This window comes from Salmo trutta, chromosome 30 (assembly GCF_901001165.1).
Source record: "Salmo trutta chromosome 30, fSalTru1.1, whole genome shotgun sequence".
NCBI classification, from domain to species: domain Eukaryota; kingdom Metazoa; phylum Chordata; class Actinopteri; order Salmoniformes; family Salmonidae; genus Salmo; species Salmo trutta.
The window spans coordinates 40228681-40254968 of record NC_042986.1 but is presented as its reverse complement, the minus strand read 5'-3'; the positions used below and the strand labels follow the sequence as shown (position 1 = coordinate 40254968).

At 43.3% G+C, this 26288-nt stretch overlaps 1 protein-coding gene and 1 pseudogene across 1 annotated transcript; one reads left to right on the top strand and one right to left on the bottom strand.

The window, feature by feature from the left end:
* Positions 1 to 2886: 2886 nt before the first annotated feature.
* LOC115168680 (aerolysin-like protein) lies at positions 2887 to 11290 on the bottom strand (annotated as a pseudogene).
* Positions 11291 to 21923: 10633 nt separating this feature from the next.
* LOC115168679 (aerolysin-like protein) lies at positions 21924 to 26034 on the top strand. Its single transcript, XM_029724159.1, has 3 exons — positions 21924 to 21994; positions 24348 to 24846; positions 25198 to 26034. Exons 2-3 carry the CDS (start codon positions 24364 to 24366, stop codon positions 25645 to 25647), a joined length of 933 nt encoding a protein of 310 aa, XP_029580019.1. The 5' UTR covers positions 21924 to 21994; positions 24348 to 24363; the 3' UTR covers positions 25648 to 26034.
* Positions 26035 to 26288: the final 254 nt, after the last annotated feature.

The window sequence follows — 26288 nt, the reverse complement described above, 5'->3', positions numbered from 1 at the left end:
TAGTTGAAAATCCAGCTGAAACTGTTTGGGGTTGCCCTGTACCAATACTCTTCCAGACTTATAGAAATGTATATTAGCTGACTCAGAGTCCTCGTTGTCTAGTATCCTGAGTTTCCACCCCTCATTAACACCACCCCTCTTAACAGAGGGGTAGTGTGCTAATATAGCACTGTGCCATACCAGGGGATGGTTTGTGTGAAAGATGAGGTTGCTGGTGTTCCCATTTTTCTAATAATGAGCAAAAAGTGTCTCTTGATTTTACATAAGGAGCTTCATGTTGTGAACTTTTCTTGCCTTATCATTCTTTACAAACACAGGGTACTGTATTTTAATTACCTCTGAACAGCGGGGGGCAGCTTCTAAGGCCTCTCCATTTGGTCCGAGTAGACTGTACGACTCTCCTGCTATTGTTGGGCTGAAGGGCTTTGACACCTCTCACTTGGCACGTCAGTGCTAATTGAAGATGTATCAAGCTTGGCAGCCTTAATTGAGCATTCAGTCCTTATAAAGTCATGTACTGTATTTTTCTTCTTGGCTTTTGGAAATAAAATATAACTTCAGACTAAACATTACTCACTCAGTTCCAGGTTGGATGGTGATTTCAGGTTTCTGTTATTTTCCAGAGCATTTGCTGTATAGCGTTGGAACATTAATCTTTGGCAGTTGTAAACCTTCCAGGTGATTCTGTAAATCCGTCCAAAATCAGGTTGGAGGTTTTGAGTTTTGATTTGGAGTGAAGGTTATGTTGTAGAAGGTAGCATCCTGTATATGTCCTGGTGACATAGTTAAGGTTAAGTTGTAGAGGGTAGCATCCTGTATAAGTCCTGGTGACATAGTGAAGGTTATGTTGTAGAGGGTAGTGTCCTGTATATGTTCCTGACAAAAAAATCCAAGTTTATCTAACTCTAAATCATTTTTTTTTAAACATGCTGAAAATTGCAGGAGCTCATCTGATCATGACCTCTCTCTCTTTCTCTGTTTCTCTCTCTTTCTCCTCTCTATCCCCCCATGAGGGTCAGTAGGGGTCTGAGACTAAGGACCATGTTGAGGGTCAGTAGGGGGTCTGAGACTAAACATTGAGGACCTAATGGGAGAAGCCAGTAAAGTCCCCCATTCTAGCCAGTGTCTGGGTGGTTGTTGTGGGGTCATGCCCCCTGTGCCTGGGCCCTCAGGCTTGAGCAGAGCCATATATATGTATTTACCAGGGTTTCTTAACCTATCGGTTGGGATCCAAAGTGGGCTCTGGGCATGTGAGCGGTGGGTCAGAAGTTATGAGTAAACGTTTATAATTACAGACATCAACCTAACATGAGTTTGAGGACTTTGTCAAATTGCAGAGTTGTCTAGTTATTCAGTTAGTTAGCTTACAGTTAGGTTTACTAGTTTGATTACACAGTACGTTTTAAGTTGTTCAAAAATACAGCCATGTTAACATGTGTTAACATGTCATTGGACACAAAAATCAGAATCACTCAAAGATTATCATATTTTTTTTATTTAACTAGGCAAGTCAGTTAAGAACAAATTCTTATTTACAATGACAGCCTTGGAACAGTGGGTTAACGGCCTTGTTCAGGGGCAGAACAAGAGATTTTAACCTTGTCGGCTCAGGGATTTGATCTAGCAACCTTTCAGTTACTAATGCAATGCTGTAACCATTAGGCTGGTGCCTGGTGCCCCATAATAGCAGAAAGAGCTGAGTCAACTGGGTTCAAAGCATTGTATTTGGAACAAAACACTCACTAAACCCTAAACCTCAACTAAATCTTGTAATAAATAGTATGGAAATTGAGAAAGTTGAGATGACTAAACTGCTTGGAGTAACACTAGATTGTAAACTGTCATGATCAAAACATATTGATGCAGTAGTAGCTAAGATGGGGAAAAGTCTTTAATAAAGCGATGCTCTACCTTTTTAACAACACTATCAACAAGGCAGGTCCTACAGGCCCTAGGTTTGTGACACCTTGACTACTGTTCAGTCGTGTGGTCAGGTGCTACAAAAAAGGACTTAAGAAAATTGCAATTGGCTCAGAACAGGGCAGCACGGCTGGCCCTTGGATGTACACAGAGAGCTAATATTAATAATATGCATGTCAATCTCTCCTGACTTCATCACTACTTTTATTTATGAGAGGTATTGACATGTTGAATGCACCGAGCTGTCTGTCTAAACTACTAGCACACAGCTCGGATACCCATGCATACCCCACAAGACATGCCACAAGAGGTCTCTTCAAAGACCCCAAGTCCAGAACAGACTATGGGAGGCACACAGCACTACACAGAGCCATGACTACATGGAACTCTATTCCACAACTGACGCAAACTGACTCGTATGTAAAACATACGGCATATTCTTAAAAAAGTATATACATCTATATAGGTATGTGTATGTATATATGTGTATATGTATGCATGCGTGTATGTATATGGATATATATATTTACCAAATAAATATATGGGGGATTGGAAATGATGCAGACAATTACATTGATGGAAGCAACAATCTATCTGCAATATTAAGCTGATCCACCCCTTAAATCAAAAAATGTATATATTAAAAAAGTAACTGACGCAAGCAGGAAAATTTGATAAAAACAACGGATTAAAAAACACCTTATGGAACAGAGGGGACTGTGAAGCAACACAAACATTGGCACAGACACATGCATACACACACACGATAACATACGCACTATACATACACATGGATTTAGTACTGTAGATATGTGGTAGTGGTGGAGTAGGGGCCTGAGGGCACACAGTGTGTTGTGAAATCTGTGAATGTATTGTAATGTTTTAATAATTGTATAAACTGCCTCAATTTTGCTGGACCCCAGGAATAGTAGTTGTGGATCCATAATAAATACAAATACAAATACAAATTAGAATCACTCAAAGATGATCATAATAACAGAGAAGGGACACAAATAATCAGTAATGGTGTCACATTCTATCACTGTGCATACTATTCATGATGTCATACACTTGTCTCATCTCTCCTTTGTGGATACCCTCGCTGAAGTGTAAGTTACACCAGTGTAGGTGCCGTTGGATGGGAAGACCAGCTGACTGCCATTCATGCAGGTGACTTTCACTGTGGCCCTGTAGTCGAGGTCCATATTTGCTTTCCCCACTGTGATCTCAACATCCAGGGTCCTCCCTGGCGGGATCTTTACGTTGATGGTATCCGATTCTGTTATGGTCTCTGTCTTCTCCAGGCTGGTGGATTGCTCCACTCCCACGGTCAAGCTGAACCCTGATGACACCTCGACCAGATCTGGGATCCCCGCTTTGACCGACACATTCAAGGTGGATTCTATCTTGTTGCTGACGGACCAGGAGGAAGTCTTGGTCAGGGTCTTGCTGTATGTATTGGATTCTTCTTGAACCAAGGAGGTGTCGTTGTGGTGAGACAGGGATTATACATATTCTGGGGTCACCTAAAATCAACACACCCAGACACACACACAATTGTTCAGACAAGACAAAGACAATTTAAGAACTAATCATCAATGACGATCTGATCAATTGATTTTTAGAAAGCCAACAATAATAACTAATGTGTCTGTATGTGTGTGTGACTGTCCTAGAAATGAGATGCCTGATGAATGTCAACCCCCATATTGGATTAAATGTTTTCAAGTGGACAGCCCCCTTAATGTTAGAGCATCGGTAGAGTTTTCCTGTGCCGTCTACACACATCTATAGAAGAGCTCACCTGGGGTTTGAAAAGGGACAGGGTTGGATACTCCATGTCGGTCAGCACGGACGACTTGATGGTGTTGATGAAGAGGAAGCCCATGCTGTTGATGTCCGAGCCATACCTGCCCTGCAGCCCCAGGCAGATTCCAGACCCCACATCGATGGTGTACTCAGTCTTCAGTCCCCAGCTGGTCATTTTTTCAAAGAACTGCCGGTTCTCACTCGTCGTGAACATGACGGCACCCAGACGTGTGCCGGCGTCGTTACCCCACAGTGACAGCTTGGTAATGCGCTCGCCAAGGTCAAACTCAAACTCATTGAAAGTGTTTGCACTTCCAAAAGTCGCCACTTTCCCGTCGGTAAGCTCCACCCGCACAGCTTTGACCTAGGGGCCTCCCACCGCCACTCCAATCTTCTTGAGGGTGGCACCGTTTTTCTTGCCGTGGAATTCAAATGAACTGCCTCCTCCACCACCGATTGTTTTCAGTGTGGTTGCCATGTTTAGTGTGTGTGTGCGTCACGTAACCTGAAATACAAATTTGTACAGATACATTTAAGAAGCCTCCAACTCAAACTCAGATCTGATTCAGACATTCAAAGCACCAAAAGGAAATTAAAGAACGAGAAATAAGGATCAAACAATAACCAAGGGATATAATGACTCATGGTTGGAGCTAGAGGTCGAGCAACACATCAGTCGAGGGCAGGGCTCTCCAACCCTGTTCCTGGAGAGCTACCCTCCTGTAGGTTTTCACTCCAGCCCCAGTTGTAACTAACCTGATTCAGTTTATCAACCAGTTAATGATTAGAATCAGATGGACTAGATTGGGATTGGAATAAAAAAATACTGGACGGTACCTCTGGTCTAGGGTGAGTAAATCACTGCACAATCCTCAGGTTATTGAGAATGACACATTCTTAAATTGCTCCTAACTTCTCCTTGTCCTCCACCCTCCTCTGATCTGTCCATCTTTATTCGCCTGGAATCTATCACACCCATTCCTTCCTCCTCAGCTAGAGACCTCAGAGTCACCATGGAGTCCCTCTCCTTCACCCAGCACATCCCCACTCTACCTCCTGCTGTTCCTTCCTGATCAACACCATGGAGTCCCTCTCCTACTCCCAGCACCTTCCCACTCTACCTCCTGCTGTTTCTTCCTGATCGACTTGGTGACTTATGTGTAATGATATATATAAACATATTGTTGTGTATGCTACATCAGAATATTTTAACTTGCCCTATAACAATGAGTATGAATGTTACAGATGCTACATCAGAATATGATAACCTGCCCTATAATGATGTGTTTGAATGTTACAGATTCTACATCAGAATATGAGGTTGTTTATGGTGCTTAAACTCACCTACAAACAAAGTTTCTGCTTTGAAATATCTGAAAGAATAAAGATTGAAATGAATTCATATGTAACAATATTCTTTAAGACAGGCTGCAGTATTCACAGGTATGTACTAATATATTATAACATAGAATAATATTGTAAGGGGTGCGAACTGGCAGCAGAGAAGTCAGATGCAGGAGAGAAATAACTGTGTTTCCAACAGCGCAGTTTATTAACAAAACCCATCGGAAAACAACATAATAAAATAAATGGGTACATAACCCAACGCACACCAGGACAGACGTGCACAAACACTTACAATAAACAATCACCGACAAGGACATGAGGGGGAACAGAGGGTTAAATAAACAACATGTAATTGATGGGATTGGAACCAGCTGTGATGGAAGACAAGACAAAACCAATGGAAAATTAAAAGAGGATCAGCGATGGCTAGAAGGTTGGTGACTTTGACTGCCGAATGCCGCCCGAACAAGGAGAGGGACCAACTTGACAGTGCCAGTAACCTCTCCCCCCCCCCCCCCCCCCCCCCCCCCCCCCGGAGGGCGAGGCGCAGGGCGAACCGGACGAAGACGCTGGAACTCCTGCAGCATAGATCGGTCCAACACGTCCTCGACCGGAACCCAGCACCTCTCCTCCGGGCCATACCCCTCCCCCTCCACGAGATACTGAAGACCCCTCGCCCGGCGCCTCAAATCCAGTATGGAGCGAACGGAATAGGCCGGGGCCCCCCGACTATTCGATACTATTGCAGTCCGCCACAGGATGTTTTTGTGCTGGTCAAGGGCAGTAGAAAGTGTAGACAGACACCCATAAAGACTTTTTAGACACTAGACATTTTAGAGTTGCAGTGCAGTTCACCTTTACCTGCAGTTGAAAAGTTTAGTATCTGTAATTTCAGTATGAAATACTAGTTGTGTTAGTCAAATCAAGATGAAAAGCAAAGCTTGGTATTAAGCACTAGACTCAGTCTCCTATATAGGAACAACTAAACATCATACTGTCATACCACATCTGCATATCTGAGTCAAATTAATCTCTGTGATAATATAGTATAAAGACAACTTGAACATGCAACAATAAATATGAATAGCTAGAGAAACCTGTGTTTAGTCACTGACCTGAACATATTACACAGGATCAGCAGCTAGCTAGAGAAACCTGGGTTTAGTCACTCACCTGAACATATTACACAGGATCAGCAGCTAGCTAGAGAAACCTGTGTTTTGTCACTGACCTGAACATATTACACAGGATCAGCAGCTAGCTAGAGAAACCTGTGTTTAGTCACTAACCTGAACATATTACACAGGATCAGCAGCTAGCTAGAGAAACCTGTGTTTAGTCACTCACCTGAACATATTACACAGGATCAGCAGCTAGCTAGAGAAACCTGTGTTTAGTCACTAACCTGAACATATTACACAGGATCAGCAGCTAGCTAGAGAAACCTGTGTTTAGTCACTCACCTGAACATATTACACAGGATCAGCAGCTAGCTAGAGAAACCTGTGTTTAGTCACTAACCTGAACATATTACACAGGATCAGCAGCTAGCTAGAGAAACCTGTGTTTAGTCACTAACCTGAACATATCACACAGGATCAGCAGAGCTAGCTAGAGAAACCTGTGTTTAGTCACTAACCTGAACATATTACACAGGATCAGCAGCTAGCTAGAGAAACCTGTGTTTAGTCACTAACCTGAACATATTACACAGGATCAGCAGCTAGCTAGAGAAACCTGTGTTTAGTCACTAACCTGAACATATTACACAGGATCAGCAGCTAGCTAGAGAAACCTGTGTTTAGTCACTAACCTGAACATATTACACAGGATCAGCAGCTAGCTAGAGAAACCTGTGTTTAGTCACTAACCTGAACATATTACACAGGATCAGCAGAGCAGGCCAATGTCCACCATGTGAAAACAAAAACAATAGCAGGCCAATGTCCACCATGTGAAAACAAAAACAATAGTAGGCCAAAGTGAACAATGTGAATACAAAACACCATGTCATATATACCAATCATTTACAAATAATTACCAATTAGTCAACTGTTTCATCATTTAGGAACCGTTTGTTCCATGAAATGTGCAGTCAATTAGTAATAAAATCAAAGTTGTTCAACTTCTTTTTTTTTCACTTAGCAAAATGAGTAGTTTAAGATTTGATTTTACTAACATACAACGCTTATGCCGGCCTCAGATTCAAAGATGAATGTAGATTCTCTAATTTAAGTAAGCTTTCATGTTAAAGCTGCATTAGGTAAGATTTTTTTAAACATTTGGTTAAATTATCTTCACACATCATCAGCTATCAGTATGTAAAATCGTGTCCCTACTAGGGATGTACCTAATGTGCACAAATATTTCGATTTAAACAGATAAATATACGTGATGAATTATATCAATTTCATTATTTGGGATTCATTAACAGTTATGTCTGCAGGCAGAAGGCACAGAAAGCGAACGAGAGTGTGAGAGAGTTGAGTCCCTCCCCTCCTGTTCAGCCTCGGCAGGGTCTATCGCTGCACAGAGAGGAGCAGAAGTTGGAGCCAGATAAATGTTTGTTTGTTGCTAACATTCCTGTTCATGCATTCCCTATTATATTATGGATAATAAAGTTGGTATAGTGACTGAACAAAGCTTGTGTTTTTCCCGAGATAGCACCAGTCACCTACGTTGAAAATGTCAGGACTCAATGCTAGATGTGTCAATCAGTTCAAGATGAAGAGACAGCTTGATGTAAAGCACTACACTCAACAGTCCACTCACCTCACATTAAACGTCATACTAACATAATACTTTTAAATTCAAAACTGAACAGAAGGAAGCCAAAGTCAACCATGTGAAACAAGGCAACAGTAAATATGTCGTCCCCCACGAATGATGCAGAGCCCCCTATTTATTTCACGATGGCGCCGGAGGGAAGGGCTGCCGTCTTATCGGCTCTCAACCAACCATGCTATTTTGTTTGTTTTTACATTATTTTGCTGCTATTATTTGTTATTCTGATCTCTTACCTTTTTGACATTTTTTGGGGGTATTTTCTTAAAACTCCATTGTTGGTTAAGGGCTCGTAAGTAAGCATTTCACTGTAAGGTCTACAGCTGTTGTATTTGGCGCATCTGACAAATATCATTTGATTTGGGCCAATTTGGAAATTGTGACTAACAAATTGCAGTTAATTGCTATAGCTCCCGCCTTGGGCCAATCAGTGTAATTTTGTAAATGTTGGATCTCCATGGCAAGACGAATCATTCACCTAAGTTTCGTCAAAATCAGCCCAGTGCTCTCAGAGATATCTTGCTTTACTAACATACAAACAAACATACAAACGGACAGACAGAGACAGATCCGTAATCCCCTCCACAATTTCATTGTGGGGGGACAACAAACCCATACCATGCTTGATTAACTAGACTTTTTAACTGATGTAGCAACTGTTTTAGGATATAGGAAGCATTTGTCGCTGTCACGTCCTGACCAGTAAAGGGGTTATTTGTTATTGTAGTTTGGTCAGGACGTGACAGGGGGTGTTTATTTTATGTGGTTCGGGGTTTGTTGGGATATGTAATTATGTAAGAGGGGTGTTTGTTTTATGTGTTCTGGGGTTTTTGGGTATTGTTCTATGTTTTGTATTTCTATAGTTTTTCTATGTTGTATATTTCTTTGTTGGCCTGGTATGGCTCTCAATCAGGAACAGCTGTACATCTTTGTTGCTGATTGGGAGTCATACTTAGGTAGCCCTTTTTTCACCTGTCTTTTGTGGGAAGTTGTTTTTGCACTGCTATGCTTAGCCTGCGAGACTGTTTGTCGTTCATTTGTCTTCTTGTTTGGTTATTAAGTGTCTCAATAAAAGTAAATATGAGCACTCAACCCGCTGCGCCTTGGTCTACTCCATACGACGACCGCTACAGAACTTCCCAACAACAAAGGACCAAGCAGCGGGCCCAGGAGGAGCAAGGATCCTGTAGCAGGGAGGGTAGGACATCTTGGACATGGGAGGAGGTAATGGCAGGGGACAAGACCCTGCCATGGAAACAGGTGGAGACAGCAAGGGAGGAATGGCGAAAATATGAGAAGCGGGCCCAACGTAGGAAGCACGAGAGGCACCCCCAATGAACACGAACTCGCTCATGCGCACGCACAGTCCGGTGCGAGCGATCCCAGCCCCTCGCAAGTGCCGTGCTAGAGTGGGCATCCAGCCTGGAAGGAGGATGCCTGTGCAGCACATCTGGCCACCAGTGCGGCTCCTAGGCCCAGGCTACCCTACGCCTGCTCTACGCACGGCAACCATCAGGCCTCTGCACCGCCCAGTTCGCCCTGTGCCAGCACTCCGCTCGTACAGGGCTACTATTACCATTCAGCCAGGACGGGTTGTGCAGGAGGTACGCTCCAGACCTCCAGTGCCTAATCATGGCCCGGTGGATCCTGATCCCGCTCCTCGCACTAGCCCTGAGGTGCGTGTCTCCAGTCTGGCATCTTCAAAGCCAGCCCCACGCACCAGGCCTCCAGTGTGTCAGCCCAGTCCAACTCGTCCTGTTCCTGCTCCTCGCACTAGCCTTGGGGTGCGTGTCTCCAGTCTGGTAACTCCACTACCAGCCCCACGAACATGGCCACCAGTGCATCAGCCCAGTCCAACTCGTCCTGTTCCTGCTCCTCGCACTAGCCCTATGGTGCGCGTCCCTAGTCTGGCGCATCCTAAGCCAGCCCCACGCATCAGGCCTTCAGTACGCAGTCCCCGTTCAGAGCTTCCGACAACAGTGCCTCGTCCAGAGCTTCTGGCAACAGTGCCTCGTCCAGAGCTTCCGGTAACAGTGCCTCGTCCAGAGCTTCCGGCAACAGTGCCCCAGCCAGAGTGTCCAACAACAGTGCCCCGTCCAGAGTGTCCAGCAACAGTGCCCCGTAGGGAGTCGGCCCACAGTCCGGAGCCGAGAGAGACGGCCCACAGTCTGGAGCTGAGAGAGACGGCCCACAGTCTGGAGCTGAGAGAGACGGCCCACAGTCCGGAGCTGAGAGAGACGGCCCACAGTCCAGAGCCGAGAGAGTAGGCCCACAGTCCGGAGCCGAGAGAGTCGCCCTACAGTCCGGAATCGGCGCAGTGAGAGTCGCCCTACAGTCCGAGGTCTCCAGCGACGCGCATCAGCCTGAGGTCTCCAGCAACGCACATCAGCCCGAGGTCTTCAGCGATGCGCCATAGCCCAGAGACTTCGGGAAGGGTAACATTTAATAATTATTTAGCGGGGGTGGACAGGTTAGGTGGGAGAGTAAGGCCGGAGCCTGAGCCACCTCCATAGTAGGTGGGTTGGGGGGGGGGGGGTGGTGTAGCACAAGAACCGTCGGTGACGGTGGCCACCCTCCCTTCCCTCCCTTTAGTTTGGGATTATTTCGTTTTGGTGTTAATTTTGTGTTTTTGTGTGAAGTGCATCCGGGGTCTGCACCTTTGGGGGGGGGGGGGGGGTACTGTCACGTCCTGACCAGTAAAGGGTTTATTTGTTATTGTAGTTTGGTCAGGACGTGGCAGGGGGTGTTTGTTTTATGTGGTTCGGGGTTTGTTGGGATATGTAATTATGTAATAGGGGTGTTTTTTTATGTGTTCCGGCGTTTTGGGTATTATTCTATGTTTTGCATTTCTATAGTTTTTATGTTGTTGTATATGTTGTGTATTTCTTTGTTGGCCTGGTATGCCTCTCAATCAGGAACAGCTGTATTTGTTGCTGATTGGGAGTCATACTTAGGTAGCCCTTTTTTCACCTGTCTTTTGTGGGAAGTTGTTTTTGCACTGCTATGTTTAGCCTGCGAGACTGTTTGTCATTCGTTTGATTTCTTGTTTTGTTATTGTCTCAATAAAAGTAAATATGAGCACTCAACCCGCTGCGCCTTGGTCTACTCCATACGACGACCGATACAGTCTTCTGACATAATTAGTTGGTTAAAATAAAAATGTAGCTCTCAAATATTCCTAATATAGCAAGATTAGTTATTTAGGGACATTTTGTACTTACATAGAACGATATGCAGGCCTCAGTGTTAAGGATGACTATTGAAGATCTTGATTGAAGAAAACTGATTGGTTCCGAGATTCCGAGTGAAGTTCAATTGTTTAACACCAAAAGATGCAACAGCGGAATACGTGTCTCTGGAGTGGAGAAGCACTCTCTTATATAGCAGCAAAACTCCCCTCATGCCAATACAATGATGTGTGTCAGTAGTTTTCTACTGAGTTGACACAAATCCTTTGACCTTGATTAAGACATTGCATAATCATGACAAACGTGTATCAACAGTTTTAACCACTCTTGGCAACACCTTCTCATCTTGCTGCCACGTATTTTGGGGGTTTCCAGTCACTTGCCAAAACATGCTCATGCAACAATACCTTTCTCTACTCATACTATACACTCTAAGAAGAAAGATGATATCTAGAACCTAAAATGGTTATTTGGCTGTCCCCATGGGAGAACCTTTTGAAGAACCCTTTTTGGTTCCAGGTAGAACCCTTTTGAGTTCCATGTAGAGTTCTGCAAGGAACCCGAAAGAGTTCAACCTGAAACCACAAAGAGTTCTATTTGGAACCAAAAATGGTTCTCTTATGGGGAGATCCTGATAACCATTTTGGATTCCTTTTATCTGAGACTGTTGTTTTTTTCACCAAAACATCCTATACATTTAAAGTCTATGTGGTGGAAAATGTCTTATACTCAAGACATTTTAGTGAATTGTACACGCTGTATGCATTCTCTGTTTTGTTTATCATGGTTCGTGCAGGTGACTGGGTAAATACACAAAGGGACACGTTCATAACCTCACCCTCAGAGAAATTGTAAGAACGTCCAGAATATTTTCTAGAAGTTAAAATATGAGACCTTGCTCAATTTCTTTAGGAACTGAGCCCGCATGATAACAGCCAGCGCATGCAGGAACAACCCATAAATCATGCCTACATTTCTAAAAACCTATTTTTGCTTTGCCCCTTCACAGCTTCAGTAGACCTATACCAAGGTTTGTGAACCTCTCCGTACATTAAACAAATAAAGATTGCTTCATTTACTTTGAGTTTCTGAGTCTTTAGTGGTGAATTTCCACCTCAATTCTGGCATCACAAACCTATGGTTGATTACTCCATGGTGGTCCAACGGTGAAGGTCTAGCTGGGAACACCAGTGGGGTTTCTTTCACCCTGATTAAGTCATTTTATTGTGCTAATCATGACAAATGTGTGTGGTGGAAATTGAACATCAGGGACACCTGAAGTCCATATTAAATTAATTATGACATTATCAGTTAACTGGAGATGTTAAAACAAATGAATGGGAACAAGTGTGCATAATGATGGGGAACAGGTGTGAATAATGATGGGAAACAGGTGTGCGTAATGATGGGGAACAAGTGTGGTAATGATGGGGAACAGGTGTGCGCAATGATGGGGAACAGGTGTGCATAATGATGTGGAACAGGTGTGCGTAATGATGGGGAACAGGTGTGCGTAATGATGGGGAGCAGGTGTGCGTAATAATGGGGAGCAGGTGTGCGTAATGCTCGGGAACAGGTATGCAAAATTATGCAAACAGGTGTGCGTAATGGTGGGGAACAGGTGTGCGTTATGATGGGGAACAGGTGTGCGTAATAGGTAGTCATATCACTTAGGTAATATGTAGCCATATCACTTAGGTAATAGGCAGTCATATCACTTAGGTAATAGGCAGTCATATCACTTAGGTAATAGACAGTCATGAAAGACTACCTCTTAGGAAAACAATGTTCTACATTAGTCAAACATTCAAAGCCATTTTATTTTGTGATATCATCTTATGGCATACTATGTTTACGTCAAGGTCAAGCTCAGGTGTCTCCCATTTTCCCAATTATCTCCTGTGTATTTATACCTGTGTTTTCAGTTTGTCTGTTGCCAGTTCGTTTTGTATTGTCAGGACATCCCAGCATGTTTCTTGTTTTTCCCTGCTCTCTAGTTTTTTGTTTCTAGCTTTTCCAGTTCTTACGTTTCTGCCTGCCCAGACCCTGAGCCAACCTGTCGTCCAGTATTTGTTGGACTCTGATCTGGTTACCAACCTCTGCCTACCCTGAGCCTGCCTGCCGCCCAGTACTTGTTGGACTCTGATCTGGTTATGAACCTCTGCCTGCCCTGATCCTGCCTGCCGTCCAGTACTTGTCAGACTCTGATCTGGTTATGAACCTCTGCCTTCCCTGACCCTGAGCCTGCCTGCCGTTCTGTACGTGTGTCCCACCTCTGGTTTACTGTCTCCTGCCTGCCTTGACCTGCTTATTGCCTGCTCCTGTTGGATTATTCACTTCTTCGGGCTAGGGGGCAGTATTTGGAAATTTGGATGAATGAGGTGCCCAAAGTAAACTGCCTGTTACTCAGGCCTAGAAGCTATGATATGCATATAATGTGTAGATGTGGATAGAAAACACTCTAAAGTTTCTAAAACTGTTAAAATAATGTCTGTGAGTATAACAGAACCCATATGGCAGGCAACAACCTGAGGAAAATCTAACCAGGAAGTAGGAGATTTTGAGGGTTGTAGTTTTTAAGTGATTCCCTTTCCAATATGCTGTGTCTGTGGGGTCAAAATACAATTCCTAATGCTTCCAGCAGATGTCAACAGTCTTTAGGAATTGTTTCAGGGTTGTAATTTGACAGGGAATCAATAAGAGCTCTCAAAACAACAGGCTTCCTGAAAGACATTAGTGCACTCTTATGTGGTCACGTGAAGCGCGCCCGTTCTTTCTTTTTCTTCTGTATTCAATACGCTGCTGTCCGGATCGAATATTATTGAAGATTTATGACAAAAATATCCTAAATATTGATTATGGACATCGTTTGACATGTTTCTACAAACTGTAATGGAACTTTTTTGACTTTTCGTCTAGCCTTTGCGCCCGCACATTGTGCATTTCGATTAGTGAGCTAAACTGAAGTAAACATGCGAACAAAACGGAGGAATTTGGACATAAATATGGACTTTATCAAGCAATACGAACATTTCTTGTGGAACTAGGAGTTTTTCGAAATAATCAACTCAACTGGTGTAGTACGGACTCATTGGTGGGACTAGGGTTTGTGCAGATTCCCGGATTATGCAAAATTGATATTCAGATATTCTTTGAGTTAATTTGGGAAATAGAAACTCAATAAAACCAAACTTTCCCATGGTGCCCCAGGTTAACCTGTTGTGGTATAGGGGGCAGAATTTTCACGTCCGGATAAAAAACGTACCCGATTTAATCTGGTTACTACTCCTGCCCAGAAACTAGAATATGCATATAATTAGTAGATTTAGATAGAAAACACTCTAAAGTTTCTAAAACTGTTTGAATGGTGTTTGTGAGTATAACAGAACTCATATGGCAGGCAAAAAACTGAGAAGATGTCAACCAGGAAGTGGCCTGTCAGCCAATTTGTTGTCCTTCCTTTGCCTCTCTATCAAATTTACACCATCTAAGCTGTTACGTAACACTTTCTAAGGCTTCCATTGGCTCTCTAAAGCCGCCAGAAAGTGGAATAGGGTGTCTGCTGTCTCTGGGCAAAGTACAACAGCAGAGTTTATAAGTGGTCAGCCTGGGGACAGTGAGACTGAGATGCGCGTTCACGAGACTTATTATTTTTTTTCTTTCAGCCTTTGAATGAATACAACATTGCCCGGTTGGAATATTATCGCTATTTTACAAGACAAGTAGCATAAAAATGGATTTTAAACAGCGTTTGACATGCTTCTAAGTACGGTAATGGAATACTTTGAATTTTTATGTCACGAAAGCGCTCGCGCGTCACCGTTTGGATAGTTACATGAACGCACAAACAAAACGGCGGTATTTGGATATAACTATTATTTCGAACCAAAACAACATTTGTTGGTGAAGTAAAAGTCCTGGGAGTGCATTCTGACGAAGAACAGCAAAGGTAATCCAATTTTTCAACATACATGTACATACACACACACACACACATACACACATGCATGTATACATACACACACACACACACACACACACGTGCGCATGTATATACACGCATACCCACATACGTACACACGTGCGTACACACACACACAAACACACATATATACATACACACATACATTTACGCACATACACACCTACATACACATACATACACATATATACAGACACATACAAAAAAATATACTTATAAAAATATATATTTTTAAATATATACAGATACATACACACACACACATACATACAGTGGGGCAAAAAAGTATTTAGTCAGCCACCAATTGTGCAAGTTCTTTTGTTATTGACCAAATACTTATTTTCCACCATAATTTGCTAATTAATTCATAAAATATACTACAATGTGATTTTCTGGATTTTCTTTTCTCATTTTGTCTGTCATAGTTGACGTGTACCTATGATGAAAATTACAGGCCTCTCTCATCTTTTTAAGTGGGAGAATTTGCACAATTGGTGGCTGACTAAATACTTTTTTGCCCCACTGTACATACATGCACCCATACACACATACACATCCCATACATACATCCATACACTACATACACATCCCAGAATAATAATCTACACTAATTTAAAATATACACATACCTAATACTAAAATGCTAAGAGAAAATAATAATAAAGTACAAATAATAATTATATGTACGCACACCTACACAGACACAAGCACCACGGAGGGCTGGTGGGAATCTAATCACACACCTACACAGACACAAGCACCACGGAGGGCTGGTGGGAATCTAATCACACACCTACACAGACACAAGCACCACGGAGGGCTGGTGGGAATCTAATCACACACCTACACAGACACAAGCACCACGGAGGGCTGGTGGGAATCTAATCGTGAGAGCGGGCCAGGCTATGACAAAGGCAGAACAGCACAAAACATCAACTTGCTATCCAGGTGTCTGCATCTGCCCCTTCCCAGCCATCACCCCCAGACCCCCGCAAGCAATAAATAAATGGTATGGTAGTAGGAATAATGTAAAAATTGAAAAATAAATAACGAAACAAAACAACAATGGGGGAATATAAGTATATCCATCCGAAAATGTCAATGATCAGACCTGGAAGGCCTCCCAAACAGGCATCGCTCTGAACCCAGTCGGAATGAAAGTGAAATTAACGTTAAATGAGAGCTCTGACCGCACTCCATTGGTCAGCTGAGCGTGTTACATGTTCGGTAGCCCTTGTTGAGACCGTTTAGTACGGTTTGACCCGTTATGATACAGTATGGGTTCGAGTCCATGAGCAGACCCTAACCCACAATGACAAGGCACTCTAACCTGTACGGGGGATTGGCGTATATTTCCGGATAAACTTCTCTGCGTCCAAAACCGAGGAGAGCCAAATCTTCACCCCGGAAGGCGGGGTAATTCTTAGTCTTGCAGGGATGAGCAAGGCTGGGCAAAGATGGAGTTTGTAGAGTTTGGTTATGACATCTCTGTAGCCGGCGCGATGCTTTGCCACATCGGGCGCATAATCCTCATAGACACGGAAGGGGTGCCCTTTATGTAACAGGTTTCCCCTCATTCGATCCTTGGTCTTGAAACTGTGACAACAGATGATTACTGGGTGAGGACGTTGGCCTGGTCGAGGCACTGGGACAAGGGCGCGATGTGCACGGTCCAGTTGGGGATCTGAAGCCAAAACATCCGTTCACATTTCATCCTTCAATAGCTTGGCGAAGAAGTCAGTGGGGCGAGAGCCCGCCTCAACCCCGTCTGCCAGACCAACAACGCGAAGGTTATGATGTCTGGATCGGCCCTCTAGGTCGACCACTTTCACAGAAAGCCTCTGCACACTATCCTGCAATGACGTGCATAGCTTCTCTAACTCGTCGATCCTACCAGCGTTGAATTCAGAAGCTTTCTCAAGGTCTACAATACTCTGGCCCTGTGAGGCGACCGTTCGAATGGTGCTCTCAATTTTAGTGTCCAGTTCAGCAATAGTAGCCTTAAGATCCTCAGGTATAGCAACACGTAGTTCTCCCAAACCCAGGGTAAGTTCTGTAAGTGTCACGTTGTTACCTGTGCCCTCTGCCATGTCTGTCTCGTTGTTTGGCGGAGAGTAGGCCTCCGAAGTGGATTTATTGTCCTTTGGTTGCTTATTACTCGGCATTTTCACATAGAAAGTTACAATATTGTATTAGAAAGAAACGTTTGTTGTAAAAAGTGCCATAAAGTAGGTTAGGTTAGATTATTTAGCAAAAAAGTTGCAGCAGCCTCTCACACACAGCCGTTCACTCCAACATGCTAGCTCCGCCCTCTCTATTTTCATTTTTGACCTTTAATCCCAGAAAAATAGGATTAACTCAAAAAGCATTAAGGCCTCGACAACATCTTTTTCGGGGCTAACAGCCCATTAGTCCATGTTCTATGTCTATGTTCACAAAGTTTCGTCTTTGAAATCTTTTCTGTTTAGGAGAAATGGCCATGTCGTGATGTTGGTGATGTTTTGTACATTTGCAATAAGATTCCATTCGCCATACGGTGGAATTTACCAGGACAGTGGAAATACCAATATTTGAAAATTTTATAAAATGGAAACCGAATGTCCAAGAGACTTCGATCGATGACTTCCCGGAAGATCTGGCCCCGGTGCACGGCCCGCTGCCGTCGGCAAATTTTACAAACATTAAGGGACCGTTAACCTCTCTAGGGTTGTGGGACGATTACTTCAATTTCTCGAACATATGACTATTTTACAACATTTTAAATACAAGACGCTCCTTTATCTAACCACATTGTCCGATTTCAAAAAGGCTTTACAACGAAAGAAAAACATTAGATTATGTCAGCAGAGTACCCAGCCAGAAATAATCACACACCCATTTTTCAAGCTAGCATATAATGTCACAAAAACCAAAACCACAGCTTGATGCAGCAGTAACCTTTGATGATCTTCATCAGATGACACTCCTAGGACATTATGTTATACAATACATGCATGTTTTGTTCAATCAAGTGCATATTTATATCAAAAACCAGCTTTTTACATTAGCATGTAACATTCAGAACTAACAAACATACCGAAAACTTCCGGTGAATTTACTAAATTACTCACGATAAATGTTCACAAAAAACACAACAATTATTTTAAGAATTATAGATACAGAACTCCTTTATGCAATCGCAGTGTCAGATTTTAAAATAGCTTTTCGGCAAAAGCACATTTTTCAATATTCTGAGTAGATAGCACGCCATCACAGGCTAGCTAATTTGACACCCACCAAGTTTGGCACTCACCAAACTCAGATTTACTATAAGAAAAATTGGATTACCTTTGCTGTTCTTCGTCAGAATGCACTCCCAGGACTTCTAATTCATCCACAAATGTTGTTTTGGTTCAAAATAATCCACAGTTATGTTCAAATATCCTCTGTTTTGTTCTTGCGTTCAAGACACTATCCAATGAAGTTTCTCATCGATCATACAGCAAATGCCAAAATGTGCCCTTCATGTATGGAAATATCCACTTGAGTCAGATTCTGTACCAGGAGGTAAGTGGATCTAGTGGTTAGTTCCAACAGCGGGTTGCCAATGATAGTTAGCCCCAAGTTGAATAGTTGCGGAGAGGGTTGGAAGAACGCAGTAGTGCCTTCCATCCGGTATCTGGGTGCCAGGTTCAGTCTTACAGAAACCTCTGTGGTTCTTGCCTAGAATCACCATGGCGGACTCAGTTATCACCTTGCAAGCTTCAGGAATAGTTTGCCCGGATGCCATTCGCACCGGTTCGAAAGAGAAGGCATGCTGGTCTGGCTGCACCAAAGACCAAAGAACTTGGTGTATGGTATCGAGTTTAACACCCAATCTTACCAACATTTCTGCTCCCACAGTCCATAGACTGTATGTGGGAGGTCCGCGACAACCAGTAGGTAGTGAGATACTTCCTCGGTTCCAATGCTGTTTGATAGCGCACACACCCCTATAGCGGTGTGTCATCTGGGGAGTTGTTCCCAGTGGAAATCTGAACATTTTCGGCACAAGGGGATTGCAGTTAGCCGTTTTCTAAATTGCGTTCAATTTTTCCATATTGATTGCAGATTTTTCCGACCAGGTTGCCAGTATGGCATCCTCAACCATTGTGCCGTTTAGGCACACACACCCTTTCAGGAGGGCGGTAAGTGTCGGCTGGTGAATGACCTAAGCCACACAGGAAAACCTCATGTTCGGTTAAGTTCCTAGTTGAACTTTTCACCTTGTCATTTGCCACCAATGGCGGACTCATTACCAAGTTCACCGGGTTTGCGTCAGATGCTGACATCGAACCCACGTCGTTGCACAATGTATTTCATTAAGCCCTGGAATAATGCGGTGAAGTCAATGGAGTTGTCATATGTATTTGTGATCAGATTTGGTTGGTTTTCCAATCCATTAGTGGTATCAAATGGTCAATTAAATCTATCCCATTCAGCATCCGTTCAATGTCAATGCTAGTCACGTACACAGGGTGGATCAGTGACACACTGTCGAAGTTGAGCTTAAGTAGGAGACGCTAGGTTCGGTGCGAGGTATTTTAAGTGAAACCTCAAAGATTTGTGTCTCAACGTTCCGTTTTCAACCAATGTTTTGCTGGGTCCACTGCCCTTTTTAATTCATCAAGCAAAGTTTCAGATATTAGGGAAATTATCGAACCCAAATCTATCAGAGTGTGACAGGTCAAACAATCCTTCAGGACTGCTCTAAGATATGTCCTGTTCGAATTGGTTTTTCTCGTCAAATCCCCAATCCTGATGCAGTACAGCTCTTATCAGAGCTTCTATATCGTTTCGGTTAGCGTTTAGATCATTGTTAAACACTTTGTTGCCCTTGTTACGCTTGTTACCCTTGTGTCCTGACCCTTTGTGAGGGTTAGGCGCAGGGATGTATCGGCCAGGTTGATCTCTACGGGACCTGTTAGGTTGGGAACGTTCATCATAGCTATTGTCACTGTGGTGGTTATCAGTGTGGTGTTTACTTGGTAGCCACCCCCTTTGTGAGTCATCTTTTACCGCACCTGTTCCTGATGCTGCACCTTCTAATTGGAGTGATGGTTCACGCCTAAGCTCGAAAGTCGAGGTGTCCGGGCTCTTAGCCCGGCTTGCTTTTGATGCTTCAAAAGCGGTGCTTGCAAGCCAACTTGGGCAGTAGGGCCCAAGTACTCGATGAAGTTGGGAGACATGTTTGACAGAAAGTTGTTTGAATGGTAATAGGTATTCCATTCATGTTTCAGTGAGCATGCCAAAGTAAGCTGAATGAAGCCTATGATAGTAGGCTTGTGGGTTTTCATTTCGAGCTTGTTTGATATTGTTAGCCAATGTTTGCGAGTCGCAGAACCACTTAATTCTATTTTCTAAACCGTAGCAAGTTTAGTGTAGTCATTGTAGTCATTTTGCACGTGTTGCTCTTGTAGACGGATGAACCTTGTCACGTGTCTGTTGGACGTTCGCTTCAATAGGTAAAGTCTGTCGGCATTCGTAGCATTTGGGTAGCCATCCAAGGCGTCCTCTATGTCTGCTAAGAATGTTTCAGTGTCATTTGGCTTTCCTGGAACGGGGTCAAAGAGGCGGAAAGTTTTTGACGATTTTGTCAAGGCGATCCCCGCCACGTGCGCTGGGAGCATCTGCACTCTCCCGTGTAGAATTGTGGGCCGAATGTCCAAGAAGATAAATCAAGCTGTGGTTGTGTTGGGGAGGATATGCCATATGAGTTCTGTTATACTCACAGACATCATTCAAACAGTCTTAGAAACTGCAGTTTTCTATCCAAATCTACTACTAATAATATGCATATCCTAGCTTCTGAGTTTGAGTTGGAGGCAGTTTAATATGGGCACGTATTTAATCTGAAAGTGAAAATACTGCCCCCTACACGTAAGTAGTTAAAGTGTGTTTCAGAGGTTGGAGAAAGCATCTTTAACCCTCAATTTTGCCAAGTGAGTTTGGGAAGGCTACTGTGACTTACTTAGGGAAACAGGTGGGACGGGGCAAAGTGCGCCCAGTAACTGGCAAAGTGGAAGCAATTGTTGCTTTTCCTGCTCCCACAACTTGCCGCCAGTTGCGCAGATTCCTAGGGATGGTAGGGTACTATCGTACGTTCTGTAAGAATTTTTCAACAGTAGGAGCTCCCCTTACATCTCTGCTCAGTCCCAATGTACCATTTAAGTGGTCCCAGGAATGTAACTATGCTTGTGAGTCCGCCAAAGCGTGACTTTGTAGTGCCCCAGTGCTTGCCGCCCCCAACTTTGACAACCCTTTTAAGTTGGAGGTAGACGCTAGTGTAGTGCGGGTGGGTGCGGTTCTCTTGCAGGAAGATGAAGAGGGAATGGATCAGCCCATCAGTTTCTTCTCCAGTAAGTTCAACTTATGTCAGTCAAGGTACTCCACCATTGAACAAGAGAAGCTGGCTTTATTGCTAGCCTTTTGAGGTATATGTGGGCTCCAGTGCCTTGCCTGTACTGGTCTTCACGGACCAAAATCCTTTGGTGTTTTTGAAGCAAATGTACAATCACAACCGCCGCCTTATGCGGTTGGCTCTGATTGTACAAAGATACAATGTACAGATTCAATGTGTGAAGGGTTTGGTGAATGTGGTTGCCGACAATCTATCACGGGTTTAGTAACTGGGGATGCATGTTGGTTTTTGTTGTTGCAAACTGGGAGTTTGCAGGTTTTGGGGTGGGTGTGTTACGTTCCACAGTCTCTGTGTTGTGGGTTTGTGTACATGTATATTTCAGGAAATGGCTTCCTGGATTCCCCCAAGCAGCTGATTGGTCGGCCCCAGTGCAGATTGGAGCTCTGATCCCGCCCTCTCGTTAGGGGATACAGCTGACGGCAATTACAAACTCCTTCTGCAGCTTTATAAGCCAGTGTTCCTTTTTTAGGAAGAGAGATCTTCTTTGACGTCCTGTGTTGGTTGTTGCGCAGGGAGAACGTCTTGGTGTGTTTTGTGGTTGGTCTGTATATTGTAAAGTATTTTGTAGGTGGTCCTGCAGACGTATGTCAAAAGGACTGTTTTTGATCATTGAAATTGTTCACTTTACGTTAGTAATTCTGATTTTGCTCCGAGGGGGGGAAGCACCTTGGGAGTGCTTAGGCAAGAGACCTGCGGGCATGCATATACCCGTACTATGTCTATGCACACTAGGTAAGACCTAGGCGGACCATCCCTTGTATTTTGGTTAGTGTGCCAGTTGGTGCTAGTTAGGTAAGTTGTGGGAGGTAGGAAAGGGGGCTTTGCCTTGGTTCTGTCCAGCCACTGTTAACTTTAAATTCTCTGCCTCTGTCATCCTTGCCTGCACCTGCAATTCCATACCTCTTTCACTCCACAGGGAGTTGCGTGTTGCAGGGTGTTGTGTCCCCCCCCCCCCCCCCTCCAAGAGGTGTATGTAACAAATGCACTGTTTGACACATCTAGCATTGGGTACTGAAATGTCACGTTCCAAATAACTGAAGGGAAAGGTGAACTGAAACAGGAAGTTCTTCACACCAGCCATTTTGCTCTGTTAAAGCTGCAGTAGGTCAGTCTGGAGAAAGCAGACTTATAGTGCAAGAAGTTAGCTGGAAAGTTGCCAATTTTCACCGTAGGTGACTGGTGCCATCTCTGCAAAAAACTGTCTTTGGTCAGTTACTTTACCAACTTTAATATCCATAATGTAAAGTGAATGCATAAACGGGCATGTATCAACAAACGGATGCTTATCTGGCTCCAACTTCTGCTCCTCTGAGTGCAGCGATAGACCCTGCAGCAGCTGAACAGGAGGGGAGGGACTCAAGTCTCTCACACTTGTTTGCTTTCTGTGCCTTCTGCCTTGATACATCATTGTTTGGGATTTATTAACAGTTAAGTTGATATAGTTCATCACGTGTGTGTGTATATATATCTGCTTAAATCTAATTATTTGTGGACGTTAGTCAGGTGCATCCCTAGAAGAGACATGATTGGCTGGAATGATTTTTCAGAGTGATTGCGGAGCGAGGGGTAGTCATAGAAGCTGGATCTTCTCTCAGAACATTTTAAATACTGATAGCTGACTGTGTGTAATGACAATTTCACCATATTGTTCAGTCTTACCTAATGCATCTTTAACATGTAAGCTTACTTAAATTAGAGAATCTATATCCGTCTTTGAAACTAAGGCCTGCATAAGTGTTTTCACATGGTGGACGTTGGCCTGCCCTGCTGATCCTGTGTAATATGTTTTCAGGTGATTTGACTAAACACAGGTTTCTCTAGCTCTTCACATTTATTGTTGCGTCTTCAAGTTGTATTTATACTATATCACTGGGATTAATTTGACTCCGATATGCAGATGTTTATGGCGGGGTGTTTAGTAGTTCTTATATGGTAGACTGAGTCTAGTGCTTAATACCAAGCTTTCATTTTCATCTTGATTTGATTAACGCAACTAGTATTTCATACTGAAATGACAGATTCTAAATTATTACACTGCAGGTAAAGGTGAACTGCACTGCAGCTCTAACATGTCTAGTGTCTAAAGTGTTTATGGGTGTCTGTCTACACTTTCTACCAGGCAATCTGGAGAAGAGCAGGCGCAACCTTGTGATCATAGATATTCATATTTAGGGTCTCTAAGTACGTAGTTCAAGAATAGGGCAATACAATTTGACTACACTACCAATGATGCAGCTGTTGCATTGCTTGGATAGTACAGTATCTTCACAAGCAGGTAAAAGAAAATACTTCACAATTCTGAAACCATTTAAAATTGAGGTAAAGTTTATCTACATTCAATAATCAAGTTTGAATTATTCAGCCACGTTTTAGGAGTTACTTGACTAAATCTGATGGTTAGTTTTAATTGGACAGATGGTTTAAAAGGTTGACAGACCCTGCTCTATATTAGACAGTGTTATAATATATTAATGCATACCTGTGAATACTGCAGCCTGTGTTAATGAATATTGTTATATATTAATTAATACAATTCCATCTTTATTCTTTCAGATATTTCAGTGGCAACTTTGTTTGGAAAGTTCAGTTCCAGCACCATAACAATCATATTCTGAAGTGGAATCTGTAATATTCATGATTATTCGTAGTTATAGCAACATCAGAATTAAAAAGTGCATCGAGACTTGCTCACCAACACAACAATATGTGTGATGATGTATGTAAACATAAGTCACCAAGTTGATCAGGAAGAAACAGCAGGAGGTAGAGTGGGGAGGTGCTGAGAGTAGGAGAGGAACTCCATGGCTTTTAATGTCTGAATCAGAGCTCCTTTGAGTTAAAGGCTTCTTAAATGGATCTGTACAAATTTGTATTTCAGGTTACGTGACACACACATGGCAACCACACTGCAGTTGATCGGTGGTGGAGGAGGCAGTTCATTTGAATTCCACGGCATGAAAAACGGTGCCACCCTCAAGAAGATCGGAGTGGCGGTGGAAGGCTGGCAGGTGAAAGCCGTGCGGGCGGAGCTGACTGACGGGCGCGTTGCGACCTTTGGCGACTCGAACACTTTCAATGAGTTTGAGTTGTACCTTGGCGAGCGCATTACCAAGCTGTCTCTGTGGGGTAATGGCGCCGGCACACGTCTGGGTGCCATCAAGTTCACGACGAGTAAGAACCGGCAGTTCTTTGAAAAAATGACCAGCTGGGGACTGAAGACTGAGTACACCATCGATGTGGGTTCTGGAATCTGCCTGGGGCTGCAGGGCAGGTCTGGCTCGGACATTGACTGCATGGGCTTCCTCTTCATCAACACCATCAAGTCGTCCGTGCTGACCGACATGGAGTATCCCACCCTTTCCCTCTTCAAACCCCAGGTGAGCTCTGCCATAGATGGGTTTAGACTGCTCAGGAAAACAGTACTGATGCTCTAAAGTAAGGGGGCTGTCCACTTCAAAATACGTAATCCAATATGGGGGTCGATATTCATCAGGCATCTCATTTCTAGGACAGTCATGCCTTATGTTTCTTGGCCTTGGTCAGTAAAATAGCTCCAACACCCTTTTTTAAAAATGTTTAACCTTTACACATATGCACCAGGCCAAGATAGCACACACCCGTTATTATTGTTGGCTTTCTAAAAATCTATTTATCAGTTCCTCACTGATTAGTTCTTAAATTGTCTTTGTCTTGTTTGAATAACTTGCATCTTTGTGTGTTGATTTTAGGTGACCCCAGAATATGTGAAAACCATGTCTCACCACAACGACACCTCCTTTGTTCAAGAAAAGTCCATTGCATACAGCAAGACCCTGACCAAGACTTCCTCCTGGTCAGTCAGCAACAAGATGGAGTCCACCTTGGATGTGTCGGTCAAAGCGGGGATCCCGGATCTGGTAGAGGTGTCATCAGGGTTCAGCTTGACCGTGGGAGTGGAGCAATCCACCAGCCTGCAGAAGACAGAGACCATAACAGAATCGGACACTATCAACGTGAAGATCCCACCAGGGAAGACCATGGATGTTGAGATCACAATGGGGAAAGCAAATATCGACCTTGACTACAGGGCCACAGTTAAAGTCACCTGCATGAATGGCAGTCAGCTGGTCTTCCCATCCAATGGCATCTATACAGGTGTGACTTACACTTCAGCAAGGGTATTCATAAAGGAGAGATGAGAAGTGTATGACATCATGAATAGTATGCACAATGATAAAATGTGACACCATTACTGATTATTTGTGTGCCTTCTCTGTTATGATCTTCTGAGTGATTCTAATTGAACCCAGTTTTTCTTTCTGTCTCAGCAGAGGGTATAATAATAGGTGGGTCTTTCCTACAACCTTGTGCCTTTTGTGTCCAATGACATGTTTAACACATTTTGTTTGAATTATTGAACAACATTAATTTCAAAATGTTTTATATGGTTAGTTGAAAAAAGCTGGTAGTTGCAACTGAGATGCTGCTTGTATTGTCCAATATTTACAAGTCTTTTGGGTTAGGGGGATTGGGGCAAGTGTTTAAATTGTGCAGTATTTAAGATTCACAATACAAGTTTGTTAACAGATGTGACTGCATGTGTTAATCATAATAAACAATTTGTTAAAGAGATCCCAATGATAATTACAATATTTGTAAATTTTATGAATAGTATATCCAATGGAAGTTGAAATTTAACTACAGCTATGGCAAACACTCGAGACAAATTCTTTATGAAATTAAGTGCCTTTGAAAAGGGTATGGTAGTAGGTGCCAGGCGCACCGGTATGTGTCAAGAATTGCAACACTGGGTTTTTCATGCTCAACAGTTTCCTGTGTT